Source organism: Apaloderma vittatum, unplaced genomic scaffold, assembly GCF_000703405.1.
Source record: "Apaloderma vittatum isolate BGI_N311 unplaced genomic scaffold, ASM70340v1 scaffold14378, whole genome shotgun sequence".
NCBI classification, from domain to species: domain Eukaryota; kingdom Metazoa; phylum Chordata; class Aves; order Trogoniformes; family Trogonidae; genus Apaloderma; species Apaloderma vittatum.
Genome location: NW_009730289.1, coordinates 1 through 14,474, shown reverse-complemented (window position 1 = coordinate 14,474; position 14,474 = coordinate 1). Strand labels below are relative to the sequence as shown.

General features: G+C 38.1%; 1 protein-coding gene across 1 annotated transcript; it reads right to left on the bottom strand.

Moving 5' to 3' along the window:
* Window positions 1–198: 198 nt before the first annotated feature.
* SAMM50 (SAMM50 sorting and assembly machinery component) lies at window positions 199–13,978 on the bottom strand. Its single transcript, XM_009874755.1, has 14 exons — window positions 13,877–13,978; window positions 13,240–13,341; window positions 12,379–12,466; window positions 11,440–11,546; window positions 9,401–9,531; window positions 9,124–9,211; window positions 8,462–8,590; window positions 7,853–7,924; window positions 6,544–6,630; window positions 4,098–4,168; window positions 3,257–3,324; window positions 2,341–2,487; window positions 1,303–1,444; window positions 199–406 (listed from the first exon to the last, which is right to left on the bottom strand). Exons 1-14 carry the CDS (start codon window positions 13,976–13,978, stop codon window positions 361–363), a joined length of 1,380 nt encoding a protein of 459 aa, XP_009873057.1. The 3' UTR covers window positions 199–360.
* Window positions 13,979–14,474: the final 496 nt, after the last annotated feature.

Below are 14,474 nucleotides of genomic sequence, written 5' to 3'. Positions count from 1 at the left end.
GGAGAGTGGGGGGGGAAAGAGGGAGGTCAGAAAAAGCCAATGACAACTGCAATCACATGAACCATATCCAAAAGCCAATTTCCAAGACAACTCTCTAATATTCTAAGTAACAGCTAATAACTAGGAGTTGTCAGTTAAAAGAGCTAGAATCCGACAAACGCTCTCCCATCTTTGATAAGAATCAGAGGTACAATGAACTTTTAGAGTGTAATTCTTTAATTCTTTAGTTGTGGAGTCTGAGAGGTAAATCACTCGGATGCGTATCTGTATTTCAAGAAAAAAGACCGTATCAAGCAATTTTTTAGTCTTGATTTCAATTACAGAGCACAATTTCATAAACTGATGTAAAATGTTTCTGTACTATAGAAATCTGATTCCTGCTCCAAACTGAACGCCATCACATATCCTGAAAAGAAACAAATAATAAACAACGTAAGTGATATATAAGGTACTGATGAAATGAGAATCAATTCTCCATATCCCTAAATTCCCAAGGTTTTCAATCTTTGGAAAGTTACAGTTCAAATTATAGCTGACAAAGGCTTTTTAAAATAAATGATCTGCCAATCTGACATTCATATGGAGTATTTACATTCGCAAAATGAAGCTCATAATTTTCAAGTTGCTGATATTCATTCATGTTTTACATGAATGACAAGCAGAAACACAGCCCAACTCCTGTACAAAATAGAGTATCTCACACAGCATTCACAGGCAAGAACAGACCCCTAAAGCTTTTTTATTGTGTACTACAATATTTGCTCGATATAGGATAATTGGTTGCTAAGAAATTAATTTGTTCTCCCTTTATCTACAGTTAAGCTTGTTTCCATTTTGCAAGCAAAGACATTGAACTCGGTATTTATTCAACCATTTGATTTGGAAGGCTTAAGAAAATCCCATGAGCTGTCTGAGTCATCATTTCCCCTAAAGAAATAAAATCTGCTTCCCCTAAAGAAATAAAACCTGCTATTTCAACAGCTGATCTCAAGTTCAATGAACTCTGAAACCTGAGAAACAAAGTCTTAAACCCAGAATGAAACCAGCATGAATATAGGGAGCTGTAAGAATCATAGAATGGCCTAAGTTGGAAGGCACCTTAGAGATCATCTAATCCAATCCCCTTGCCATGAGCAGGGATGCCTCTCAACTAGATGAAGGAGAACACCAAGTGCTGAAAAAAATCTCTAAACTGGCACAGAACAAAATTAAAAGGCAGCAATTCTATCTGACAAAACCAGATAGAAGTGTGGCATCCTTCAAAACCAGTTGCTACTAAAGAAGTTGGTGTAAAAAACAAACCTGTCACCAGACTGCACTCCCATGGGGAAACAGTAGTTAAGTTCTAATCTAGCAATGTTTCCAAGTCGGAGCACGATGCCGGCACCGTAAGACCATCGGATATACTCTGCCAGCTTCTGCAGGTGAGCTCTGGGACCATCACCTGATAGTAAAAAGAGCAGGAGAACAAAAATCAAAGTAGATTGTCAAGGTGGTCAAAGGCTAACTGGATTTTCAGAGCTAGAAGAGAGACTACTTAGGAGCACCTCCTGCAGATTCACAATTTATTTAGTACCCACAACTCCCATAAATGGCAAGTATCTTGGACTACTACGATGTTAGTTCGATTACTGGTGGATCTTAGTTTTCCACCACAGGCACCTACTTGCATGAATTTGAAAATGAGTACTCAATACTTAAATGACTTTAGTGGGTCTCTATTAGTTTTCAAGTTGATGAATCTGCTTTTCAACTGTGTGTAAAGCCTCCCATATGGATGCCACCTCTCTTCCACCAAGTGAAGTGGACATCAATTATCACTACATCCCAAAACTGACTGAAATTATATTGAAGGGTTTTACACTAACACACCGAAACGTATCTTGAAAAAATTGGGGATGGGAGAAAAATATTAAGTCACATCAGTTACTACACCCCCATTTACACTCTAATGCCACCACTTTTTATTTAGTTAATCCCAGCGAATATTAGAATCTCGCTAAAACATCTCTTCCAATCTCCCTTCAGAACAGTGTAAGGCAGCAGGTGTTCATCAATTGCCACTCCGGTCTGTGAACATCACCAACTGACAGACACTCCTGTTACCATCCTAGGTCTCTTTCCTACAAGTTGCGCTAGAATTTATGTGGAGAGCTAACAAATTATTGGCAATCTGTCAAATATACAAGTTAATAGCAGCAGTTTTTTGACATGCACCAAAATATATGCAGTAAATGAACTGCTTCTGAGCAAACGGACAGAGCAGCTGTCCTTTTTGCCTTTACAGAGAGAGACAAGCAGGTTTTGTTATATGCAATCCTACTGAGTCTTACTACTTACCGTAGTTAAGATTGCAGAGGTTTCCAGCATTAAGGAAGAAATGTGTTCGAAAAAGGTCTCCAAACCCTCCCCGGCCTGGCCGGAAAGGGAGAGGGGTGTACAGATGCAACCCTCCAGCCCAGTAGGCTTCTCCTCCCAAGTAATCACCTATTTGGGTAAAATGTTGGAATAAGAACATTTACTGTGGAATATGCTAAAGGTACAAGAACACACGCTTAAGTTGTTTTACATTGCACTTCTACCCTCTATAACTCTTGCTATTTGCTTCTAGCTATCTCCAACTTCACCACTATCAAGTAAAAAAAATTATCACTTACACAATTCTTTAAACCTTCCAAGTGAAGTGCCCTTTTCTTCATTCCCTCACCGGAACAGCCTGAGGCTACCTCCTGAATACCTCTGAAATACTTGTCATAGTTTTAAAAATGGGAAATTGATACAATTAAATAATCAGCTTTAAAATATACTGAATACTAAATCCACTGGTAATAGCAAGTCAGCAGCAGAGTATGGAATAGAACCGAGGAAGATCCTGTCTCTCGAAACACTTTTGTTGATCAGATTTACCTGTCCCCTAAGCTACCTGAACACGGGCTGTATCAAACAGAGGTTTAATGTAATTGTTGCTACATCCATCTTTTGGGAACTTTTCCAGGTTGAAGGTTGCTTACTAATTAAAGTGACAGACTGGAATTATGCAAGTCTGAACACACACTTCGTTTAGAAAATTCCTTTATGGCCTAACTAAGAACTCCCAAGTTTTATTCCATTGTGACGATGTATCAAGGATGTAACGCTTCTCGGATTCAAAGTGTAGAATGAGTGCAACTATTTTAAAGCTATACAAAGTTTAGGGACAGAATGTGACCCTTCATTACACACTAATATTTACAGTACTGTCAGAGAAGTTTCAGACCTTCACTCTGGGGTCCAATGCTGTACATACTGAATCCACGCACACTTGTTGGTCCTCCAAGGTAAAATCTAGTGAAAATAGTCAAATTTAATTTAATTCTTCACTGGAAAGAACATATTTGAAAATATTTAGTCATACTTCTAACCTTGCTTTTCAGAGTTGCAGGTAATTTCATGACAGGTTTTGTAAAGTGTATTTAAAGAAATACTAGAAATTATATCTAAACTCTGATGCACTAGGCAAAATAAATCAAAATAAATGGAAGTATTAAAAAAAAAAAATCATGCTTCCATCACTTACACAGATCAAAACAGAAGGATCCCCACCACTGAAGAATCAGAACACTTTCTGATTCTGTCTGTTTTTATAATTTTGATAGAACTACTGTAGTTAAGATCTATGACATGCAAAGTTGACACTTAGCATTTATTGTAAATAAATTTAAGTCTAAATGGTTTCTGCTAGTGATCTTTAAACAAAGGTGTTAGAGGACAAAATTGTCTAAAAAGCCAACGTATTTACAATATGGCTTTACTTCTAAAATTACATACAATGTTACCTATGACTGGTACAAAATTTTGCAGATCATAAATACCATTTTGCAACCTTAAATACTGGCAGGCAGAGTTACTACACAGCAAATTATAAATTTATATTACCCCAATATGAAAATCAAAACCAGAAGGCATGGCTGAAGTACTAACATGCAATTAAAGCCAACTATAACCATTTCATTCTCATCAGAACCAGAACTCCTACTGCTTCTCTTTTCTACTACAGAGTTTTCTTTATACGTTACCTGGGTTGACTGAAAAATATAAGAAACATTAAAATAACTTGCCTATCGGCTATACTGGATGGCTTATCTCCAATAGGTATGAGCATTCCACCCCACAGTGATGCTGAAAAAACCTTCGGAGAGAAAAAGAAGGTGCTTATTAATACGTATTACTTAATTTCCCTAAAACCAGAATTCGTAAAATTTCATTGCTCAGTAACAGGCAGAGTTCCCATTACTCTGACAGAAAGTTATAGACGATCACAGCATATGCCTGGATATCACACTACCAGTAATGGTATTTTCGAGAAACTCTTGATCACTGCTGCCCTCTTTCTTTTATGCAGTGCTACATCTCGAAAAAGTCAATACAGCACATTTGAACCAAGTCCTCTTTTCACAGTAGCTGAACACTCATCCAGCTCCTATTTTCTCATGAATTTTCATGTCTTGAAATAAAACAGTGCTGTGGACATAAATCACTCCTGCCAATTTCAAAGCCAGAGGAGGCTAAGTCCACCAAATAGATACCAAAAACGTATAATTATTACCCATGCACAAATTAGCTTTGTAATTAAATGAAGCCACCTTCTGCAAGCCACAAATGTCAAATACACATAGAGGGTTACTGCTTATCTATACAGTAACTCATGGGAGCCAAATCCCTGCAATAAATGCACTTAATCATTTGCTTGCTGTCTGTGTACTAAGCTGAAGTAACTACTGCCAGATGGTGACATCTATTGTCAATACCCAGGCTAAAGGTGCTGGATAACTTCTTTAATTCTACAGCTCACTCCTGCCACCTTCTGCCCTGAGAGACCCCAGATGCCTCCCCTGCCATTCTCAGATGTGAACTCAGTTGGGGGGACACGTGCGAATCTGGTCACGCCACACGCGGCACAATGCCAAAGCCGGTTGCACGCAAGTCTACGCTCGTCAACAACGGCGACATAAAGTGATGTACGCCGCGTAGTAAGATATGCTGCACTTTCACTCACACGTAGGCATGTTAGCAGTCGTGGGAAAGAGCAAAGTCCTCTCTGCGTAGTCACGAAGCCATTAAACTACTTCACAGGAGAATACGCTGTCTTTCTCAGCTGAAGGTCAGCAAATAAATGTCAGAAGTGCACTCATCAGGCAATGCCTTTTCTTCCACCACACAGAAAGTGCAAATATAACAATGCAGTAAGAAAGGAGATGCCCTTCTGTGTTGGCCTCCGCGGCCTAGCTCAAGAACCTCACCGCACTGGGTCACCTCAGAATAAAAGTGTCTACTGCAGGGGGGTTGGACTAGCTGACCTTTAAAGGTCCTCTCCAACACAAAACATTCTACGACTCTATAAATAGCAGACGGACAGATCCCTACAGCATCACTTCGTTAGTGTCTGCACTGCAGAACCAGCTTGGAGATCTTCAGTTGTGTGGCTGGCATAATGCTACCATTCTTCCAGTCTTCTAGAATTCCTTCATTGTTCCAGTACTTCTTAAAAAGCTATCGAGAGACAGAGCTCTTCCCAATGCGTTTTTGGCTTGGGTTTGTTGTGTTTTTCGGGGGTTTTTTTAGTATGTTGGGATGTAAATTATTGTAACCTCTGATTTTTCAATATTCATAACAGAAATTGCTGTTTAATTCCCCATCCAGAACTTACTGCACCATCTACATGTGATAAAAAAATTCTTTCTAAATACAGACAGAAATATTTCTAGGATATACTGAAATTCTTATTTCACCAAGCGGAAGAAAAGTAACTATTTCCAGCTAATACTAGGTCTATGCTGTTATAGTTACCTAAACTTAAGATTTCTATGTTCTCATAAGAAGCTGGAGTTAATTAAACATAAACTTGGAGTGGTGTTATGCAATGTCATTTCCCCTGAAAGAAATCTAGTTGGTAGACACAAGAACTGCTCTGTCAACCAAACCAAGACGTTAAATGACAATGACATAGGCATTTGGTTCAAAATCACCCGGTGACTCCAAACCAAAGTACCAATGTAGACACCGCACCATAAAATCCGTGATGTGTTCTGCCAATAGGGCAGCAGACTGGGGTTTCATATACGCTTCTCATGGTACCACATGTCTTTTGTATTGGAGCTTAAATTGTTCATTGTGCACAAAATGTTGCAGTGTAAGCCTACCTCTGTAGTGAAATCAGTCTTCCCATTTTCTCCTCAATAATTTTACATAGAAGAATTACGTGCTATAATACCAATAATTAGTCATATATTCATAAAATACAATGACAAAAGAAAACTACAAGATTAATCAGAATATTCATAACCAGGTGAAAGAGACAGAACAAAGGCTGTAATAAGTTGGAATGTCAGGTTAAAAATAAAGAGTATTTCTCTTTTGAAAAAACAAATCAAGCTATCTACACGCTATCCATCTTTCACTTCCATGATCTTCTACTAATCCATGGTGAAAAATCATTAAGACACAGATTCAATAACCTCATTTGCTAACTCAGATCAATTACTAAAATATCTTTAAAAAAATTACCGAATCCCAGATAAGTTGCTTATTCAACTGAAATTCAAAATCCTCTTTTAGAAACCTCACGTCTCCACCTGTATAGCCAGCCAACTCCTGCAAAGACAAATTTGTGAAAGTTTTAAACAGATATTACATTTTTCTTCCATCTCAAAGTCCATCATGTCTACATCAGCATTTCTTGTGTTTTGTGCTGATGTCTACATCATCATTTCCTGTGTTTTCTGCACAAGAAATACAGATACACTGGTCTGGAGAGACAACTGAATTTTGGACCAATGAAAACCATGTGTGAACCTCAGAACAATGAGCTGCACTTTTTTCCACCAAATATTAAACCAAGGTACTGTTTTCTGTCATTTTGTAAATAATGGCAAAATAGAACAGAGCTGGAAAATTCATCATCCAAAATCAAGACTGTTACTGCATTTGCCTAGACCTGAGATTTCATATATACTAAAACAGAGCTGAGCCAGTTGCATTACTCAAACATGAGTTGAAAATAACAAGTGAAGTGAGCGAATTGGTGTTAGATGCAGCATCTAAGAAATGATACATTAACTAAACCCTGAATTAGAGCCACCTTTCTCACTCAGAAACGCAATAGCTTACAGGAACAGCAGCACTTCTAGTTCCAATGGCATTTCAAAACAATTTGCTTCTAAAGTGTTGCAGAGGTTAATGCCTCTGAAGTATCAACCTATACAGCAGAAAAGCCAGCTTTTCTAAAAGCTCTGAAAGTAACAAGAGTGAAAACCATTTTCTGTGCGAAAACGATATATGTGTATGCCTTTGAGAGTTATCTCTTTCATTGTTAATTCTAAAACTTTCTAAGTAGCAACAGGGCCACCACCTGGTAGCCCTACATTACAGTGTTGGAAAACAAGGACTAATATCTATTGTAAAGCGTAGAGTAAATAGTGTCAGGGATAACATATCTCAGCTAGTAAGTAATTTCATAGAATCATAGAACAATTCAGGTTGGAAAAGACCCTTGGGATCATCGAGTCCAACCATTAACCCTACACTACAAGGTGAACCCTAAATATAACGCTAATGATGAGATAAAATGCCTATGCTGTTTGACCAACAGTGTACAAATGAAAATTTGCCATTGTGAAAAATGTTTTCTGATTTTAAAAGTCACATTGTGTAAAGATAAAAAGTAAATACTGACCATCACTGTCTCGTAGTCAATTTATGATTAATTTCTAACTTTATAGGCATTTTTAATTGGAACATCAATTAGATAAATTAAGACTTATTCAAACACACTTAAAGATGAAATCCAATAATAGTGTAAGGGATTTAATACTACCTGATTAATTTTTAGCAAAGCACCTCGTCTTGGCAAGATTGAAGAGTTCCGGGAATCAATTACCATAGCGTGCTGAAAAGAGTCAAACAGTTATTTTCAGGTTCTCCTATCTATGGAATACCACAGAGCGACACTATTGTTTTCCTGCAAAAAACTCTGCATACAGTGGAAAGCAGCCACAGCCAACTAAGGCTAGTGTAGCTCCATAGATTTGGGAACAAATAGTTTATCCCCTACAATTTGCAGGCTACAAGTTAAAGATGACAACTGTTCAAAAACTGGTATAGGAAAGAATATTCATAGCACAGCACCTGTAGGATGAGGAAATTTAGTGATCCTGTCTTCTACAAAACAAGACAATACTGCATAAAGAGACATCAGATGACACAGAGGGAGGCCCTGCAGAAAGCAGCAGCCAGCCTAAGCAACAGTAAAACATGAAAATGTTTTCTGTTTGGACCTCCTAGATGATTCTGTGTGAATGACCAAACACAGCAAAAGATGTCTGAAGTAAAACACACTGCCTACTAGGACCAAAATCTCCTTTGGTATCACTCGTGTGACTCAAAAAAAAAAGTGTTTTAAAAAATTATGAAGAAAAAGCCTTACAGAGAGAGAAGATTTAAGAGAGTGTCCACTTTCTTCTCGAACAGAAAAGGACGCTGTCCTAGCAAGGCAGCCAAGTTCTCTCCACACACCCTCCCACTTCAGTGTGTGATTGGTCTTCCAGACTGGAAACTGCAAATAAAAAATTGAGTGAGACATGAAAAAAACTTTTGCTACAAAATTAAAATACACATTTCCCTGAAATTTTTTTCTGTCTGAAGTTTCTTAATACATGAGTCTATGTTTTTTCTCTCCAAACTTCTTGGATCAGAATGAAAACCTTTTTCATTTCAGAGTAATGTTAATTCTACTCCAGACAAGAGTTTCTTCATGTAGGTGCACGCTACTTAATCCATTCCAAATGAAAAATATCTGGAATTCGGCTGACACAGTGAGATAGGCAGCCATCTGCATCTCTGGAATGACAACTTAAACATTAAGAATTCGGAGAAAAACACACTGGTATTTTTATATGGCCAAAATAGGACTGAATTCTAAAAAAAAGGACATTTTAAAACTGCTGACCTCTTTTGAATAATGGCGCTAGCCCTGTGCACAAATGTTTCAGTCATCAAAAAGTAAACCAAATATTTGTGAAAGCCAGCTGTGACTTGAATTAAATGTAAATGAGGCATGTGTTCCACAAGCCCTTGTGCTACACTTACATTAAATTCTGTTGATATTCCTCTGTCAGTTTCACGAAGAGAGCTCCAAGGGAACTGTCCAGTTACTTTATACAGGTTAACTGAAAAACTGAAACACAACATTACTGGTAGGTTTGAAAGTGAAACTATCTAAGTAGGTGGAGTTTTATATTATCAAAAAAACCCTTAGGAAATCAGCTTTGCAAAGGCATAAATTTAATGATTACTCAATGAAAGGTATTATTGATTTACAGTCCTTCACCGAAATAGAAGAAGTATTCAAAAATGCATCCCCTACTTTCTTTCAAAGTTTCCAGGCTGTGGTTTGAAGAATGACAGGCCATACGAAGTTTCCTTTGTTCCATAGGAGAACTGGAAGGTTACCTTTTCTGCACGTCCAAAGAGATTTGGGAACTTGAGCCCAAGTACCTACGGAAAATACAAAAAACGAAACCTCACACCACTTCATATAGTTTGCTGCCTTGCATCTCAATTGTATGCTGAAGGCAAGCATATGTGTCATGAGAATGAGAAATGAAGACAATAAAAATAGTCAGAACTGAATGCAATTTTTCTTTCAGTTAGATTTCTCTTTGCACTGGCAGCAAATGCCATCACAACAGCACAAGTTAACAGTTAATCATCCAGTTTTTATTGCTGTCCAGTAGCTGCTGGCTTAATCTGCCTTCTCACTGCATCATGAGTACTGCTATTATTTCAAGCAAAATCTCCTGGTCTGTCTCGCAGTCCGAGAGAATAAGTTTTTGGCATAATAAGCAGCTGCTCTGCAACTGCAGGCCTTCCAGCTGATCATCAGGAGAACCGCCTGTCAGGTAGGAGTCATCAGAACCAAAGCAATAAGCCATTGGAAAATTATCAACACAGAGCTGCTTCCCTGTATTTTTGTTTTGAGTAACAAGACAATTTTACAATCAGTCCTGACGGCAGTACAATGTACCATTACAATTCTTCCGAAGGTAGTTAACTGCTTTTGCCTGTCCTGACCCAAATTCCTTGTATCCCTTTGGCAGTAAGGACAGAGCAGCTTTCCTCCAAGCACAGACGCTACCAGGATGGTTCTAGTTGTGTGTTCTACTTTAAAAGAATGTAACAAAGCTGCAAAATCCTAATTGCTTTTGTCTTACAGCTACTGATAGCAAGTCAGTCCCCTGAACTGTTTGATGATAGCTACTAGACCATTATCCTACTAACCAGAAAGGGTTATTAGTAGGAAATATTAGATCTACAGGCTTCAGATGAATGTAAGGGATTAGAATAAATGTTAAATCTATTCAACTGTTAAGGAAACATAATCTCTGCTGCCAGCACCAGTGCATACCAGTCATGCTTTTACATGTAACCAATCTGTAACAAATCAAAATTAAACAGAAGGATAAGCTGAGTACAAAAAGAAACTAAAGCAGCTTTTACACTGTTTTCAAAGGCACTAGAACCAACAGGGAGGATTCCCCACTGGTTTCATTCAGGACATGACGCCCTGGACATTGCTCTTGGCAGCAGAGCTGCTCTCAACTCACCAAGTTCCTATTCTCCCTGCACTTGCAAAACACCATCACCCGAGTCATGCAGTGTTTTATCCAGGTTAAAAATACCCCTAAGAAGAAAAGGATGAGTCCCTTGATCTGGCTTATCTACCAGCCCCGGGCACAGCTGCACTGCGCACACGAGAAGGCAGAATGGGTGCAGGAATGAGCACTTGAAAGCACAATCTATTTACACCAGCACTTCTGTTAGAAGGGCATGTACAGAGCAGAAGTACAGCTGTTACTTTTTGTTGTCAATTGGTGAATATTTTTCATGAAAGATTTTAATCTGATGCCTCCTTAATTTAAACAATGGAAACAAGTTCCACGGTTTATATGGTTCTGGAAAACTTTGGACTTTGGAGCCCAGAAAAACTGATACTGGGCTAGAATAATGAAAGCCGAGGACAATTTCTAAGTCAAATATAAAGCATTTTGACTGAGAAAAACACTTTAACCAACTCTCATACAAACTAAATGCCAAACTGCTTACTTATGTCTCCAGTAGATAAAGCGTCTTAAGTATTATAAAGAAGTAATTCAAGTAATTCTAAGAATTAAAAAAAAAAAAACAACATACTGATTTGGGAGTTACAGCATTCTTCCCTAGCTCAAAATAGGCTTTTGCTGGTGACTAATGCAAAGGCTCTTTAGAGGCAAAGGTCTGGCAAAGCCTTAGTAAAGCTGGATCAAGAAAATAATTTGGCCTGGATCACCGAATTCCTTGCTAGGTTTGAAACATGAATTGTAAGAGGACTATCAAAAGGAAATAATAATTTGAAATAATCCATACCATACTGCCTTCATTGTTGCCCACCATAGTGTTATAGCTTCCAGTTAGTCTTCTTAATTCTGTTACCTCAAATGTTACATCTAAACCATTTGGAAGGGCATCATCTCCTGCATAAACAAACAAACATACGCTATCTCTAAAGAGCTATATTTAAAAATGCTGACAGACTATGGCTTGAATTATTTGAAAACTGGTTGTATTAAATGATAATGAAAGTCCACATTAGAAAGAAAAACGGCTTGAGAAAATGATGTCATCTGGATATAAGTGCAGAACTTGGTTCAACCAAAAGCACGACTGGCTTTAATCATCAGCACATTGGTTTAATGTGTTTGTTACCTACCCACTAAAACCAGAGATGTAAGTAAATCCGTACATAATAACGGACAGAAATTACGACAAATTCAAGCAGAACGCCATGAAATTCCAAAGGGTTCACATACTTCTTGCAACTGTGTGTACCCTAAGCAAAGTTTTAAACACAAGCCCCGGTACAATTACTAGCGTTTACTTAAGCACGGAGGATGTGCTGATGTAATGTCAATTACGTGACATGTAACACATGCAAGTACAGGACACATTTTCGAGATTTTTCTCAAATGTCCCTCTGAAACTTTGGATTAAGGGATATGTATTGTAATTATTTTAGTGCTGGAAATTCACTCATTTTTGCATCTATATAAGTAATACTTATACACATATACAGATACACACAAATATATCTTTTTCATGAGGATAATGGAAGTAGACACACACATCCGTATATAGAGCACATCTAAACAAGTAGCTAAAATATATAAAGGTATATGATACAAGAGAGAATGTTTTATAAACAAAAAAAAAATTGTCCAGCCTATTAAACAGGGAAATATACATTACAGGTATGCATGTGTCTGTGTGTATGAGGAAAAAGGTGAGGATTAATGAGGCAATACATACCTTGACAGGTATCAATCAGAACCTCTACCTGTCTAAAGATTCCTAGACGAAGCAACTTTTCACGAGCTTCATGGGATTTTCTCATCACCTAAAGGATGAGATAAGCGTCTCAGTCTTTCTGGTTATCAAAAAATAACCAGATTAGATAGTTAAAGCCAAGTCACACAATATTCAACGATTTTGTATACAACGATACAGATATGCACCTTCGAAAGAGATCATGACCACTTTAATAACACTTGAATCTGTAAAGAATAAATTAAGCTGAGAGCACCTGGCTCAGTTCCTACCTTCTGTTAGTTTGCATCCTAATTGCTATAATACTTAAGCCTATTATTCAAATAGGCTTCAGTACTTAAAGCTTATACACCCATTTAAGGAGCCCATGCTTTTCACAAAAAGAACCAAACATCCTAATCTGTTTAAATTTACATGTCTAATTGCCAGCTATACTCCAGAAGGAATCGCCACCTAAAAGGGCACAGACATACAGCACAAATCACACTTTGATCCACTGTGGAGACTGGCATCAGTTTTCTGTGCTGAGATCCAATAATCTTAAGCAAATTAACTGAAAGTGCGACCTACACAGTTAGCAATTCTCAAACAGGAAGAGAAGCTGAAAAAAATACCTGAGAGTACTGTTTGCCATCTCACATCTTTGAGCTGAATACATCAGAAAATATAGTATCTGCCAGTATTTCACATTTAAGTTTGGCTTCCCTACCACATGATCAGAATCATCACAAAACTTGACAAAGTTGCCCTGAGTCTGAAGGGAGTAGCCCAACGCAGGAAAACGAGAGAAAATCATAACCTGAATTTTCAAACAGTAGGCCTGATATTCACTACAGTACTTACATCAATGAGATTTTTAGCCTTGAAAACATCAGCTATTTCATACATGATAATGTCATCTTTGGTCCTTCCAAGTCCATCGAAATGCACATGCTGAACCACCACCTAAATACAACAAGTGTTTAAACACAAATATTGAATTTGCTTCTAACAATGTGTATCAAAATCAGCAACACAGAAAAAAATATTCTTGTCCAAGTGAAAAACCCTGAAGACTCCTAGGCTAACCTACATACCAGAAATCAGTGCTATCTACAGTTCTGCAAAGTTGTTCCCTTAACATGAAAATGAAAGAAAAAAAAGAACTCTAATACCAAAGCTAATACTGATCGTAGCAGAAGAGACAACAACAGACTGTAGCTGCTACAATTTTAGTTATAAGTGTTTTACAGTCGCCCGTAAGTTTCTGTAGAAATCTCACGGAGATATTAAGACACATAAGGCAAAACATAGTTAATCATGGTTAGCTATCAGCTACACATAACCAAAGAGTTAAAAAACAAATCTACAAGCCATAAATATTTAAATTCTGACTATGAAAATTATTCCTACCCCTGCAGTCCTGTAGTTTAAAACGCGTATTAAGATCACTAGCATTATGAGGTTTTATATTTCCTTACAATGATTCATCTTGTTGTACATCATCTTGTTGCACAAGCAATCCAGGAGATTCCTGGAATCCACAGATGATAACTGCCTCCTCCAAGCGACAGAGGAATGAACCAATGAGGAGAGATGCCATGCTAGACCTTGTCTTCACCAACAGGGAGGGACTGGTGGGCAATGTCTGGGACACCTAGAGAACCTGAAGGTGAGCAAGTCGATGGGACCTGATGAGATACATTCACAGATCCTGAAGGAACTGGCAGCTGAAGTTGCTACGTCACTAGCCATCAAACTCAAGAAGTCATGGCAGTCTGGTGGGGTTCCCACAGATTGGAAAATGGGAAATATAACCCCCATTTTCAAAAAAAGGGAAGGAAAAAAAGCCAGGGAACTACAGACCAGTCAGCCTCACCTCCGTGCCAGGTAAAATCATGAAGTAGACCTTCCTGGTATCTGTACTGAGGCACATGAAAAATAATGAGACGATTGGTGACAGCCAACATGGCTTCACTAAGGGCAAATCGTGCCTGAGTAATTTGGTGGCCTTCTATGACAGAGCTACAGCGCTGCTTGACACAGGAAAAGTGATGGACGTCATTTACCTTGACTTGTGCAAGGCATTTGACACTGTC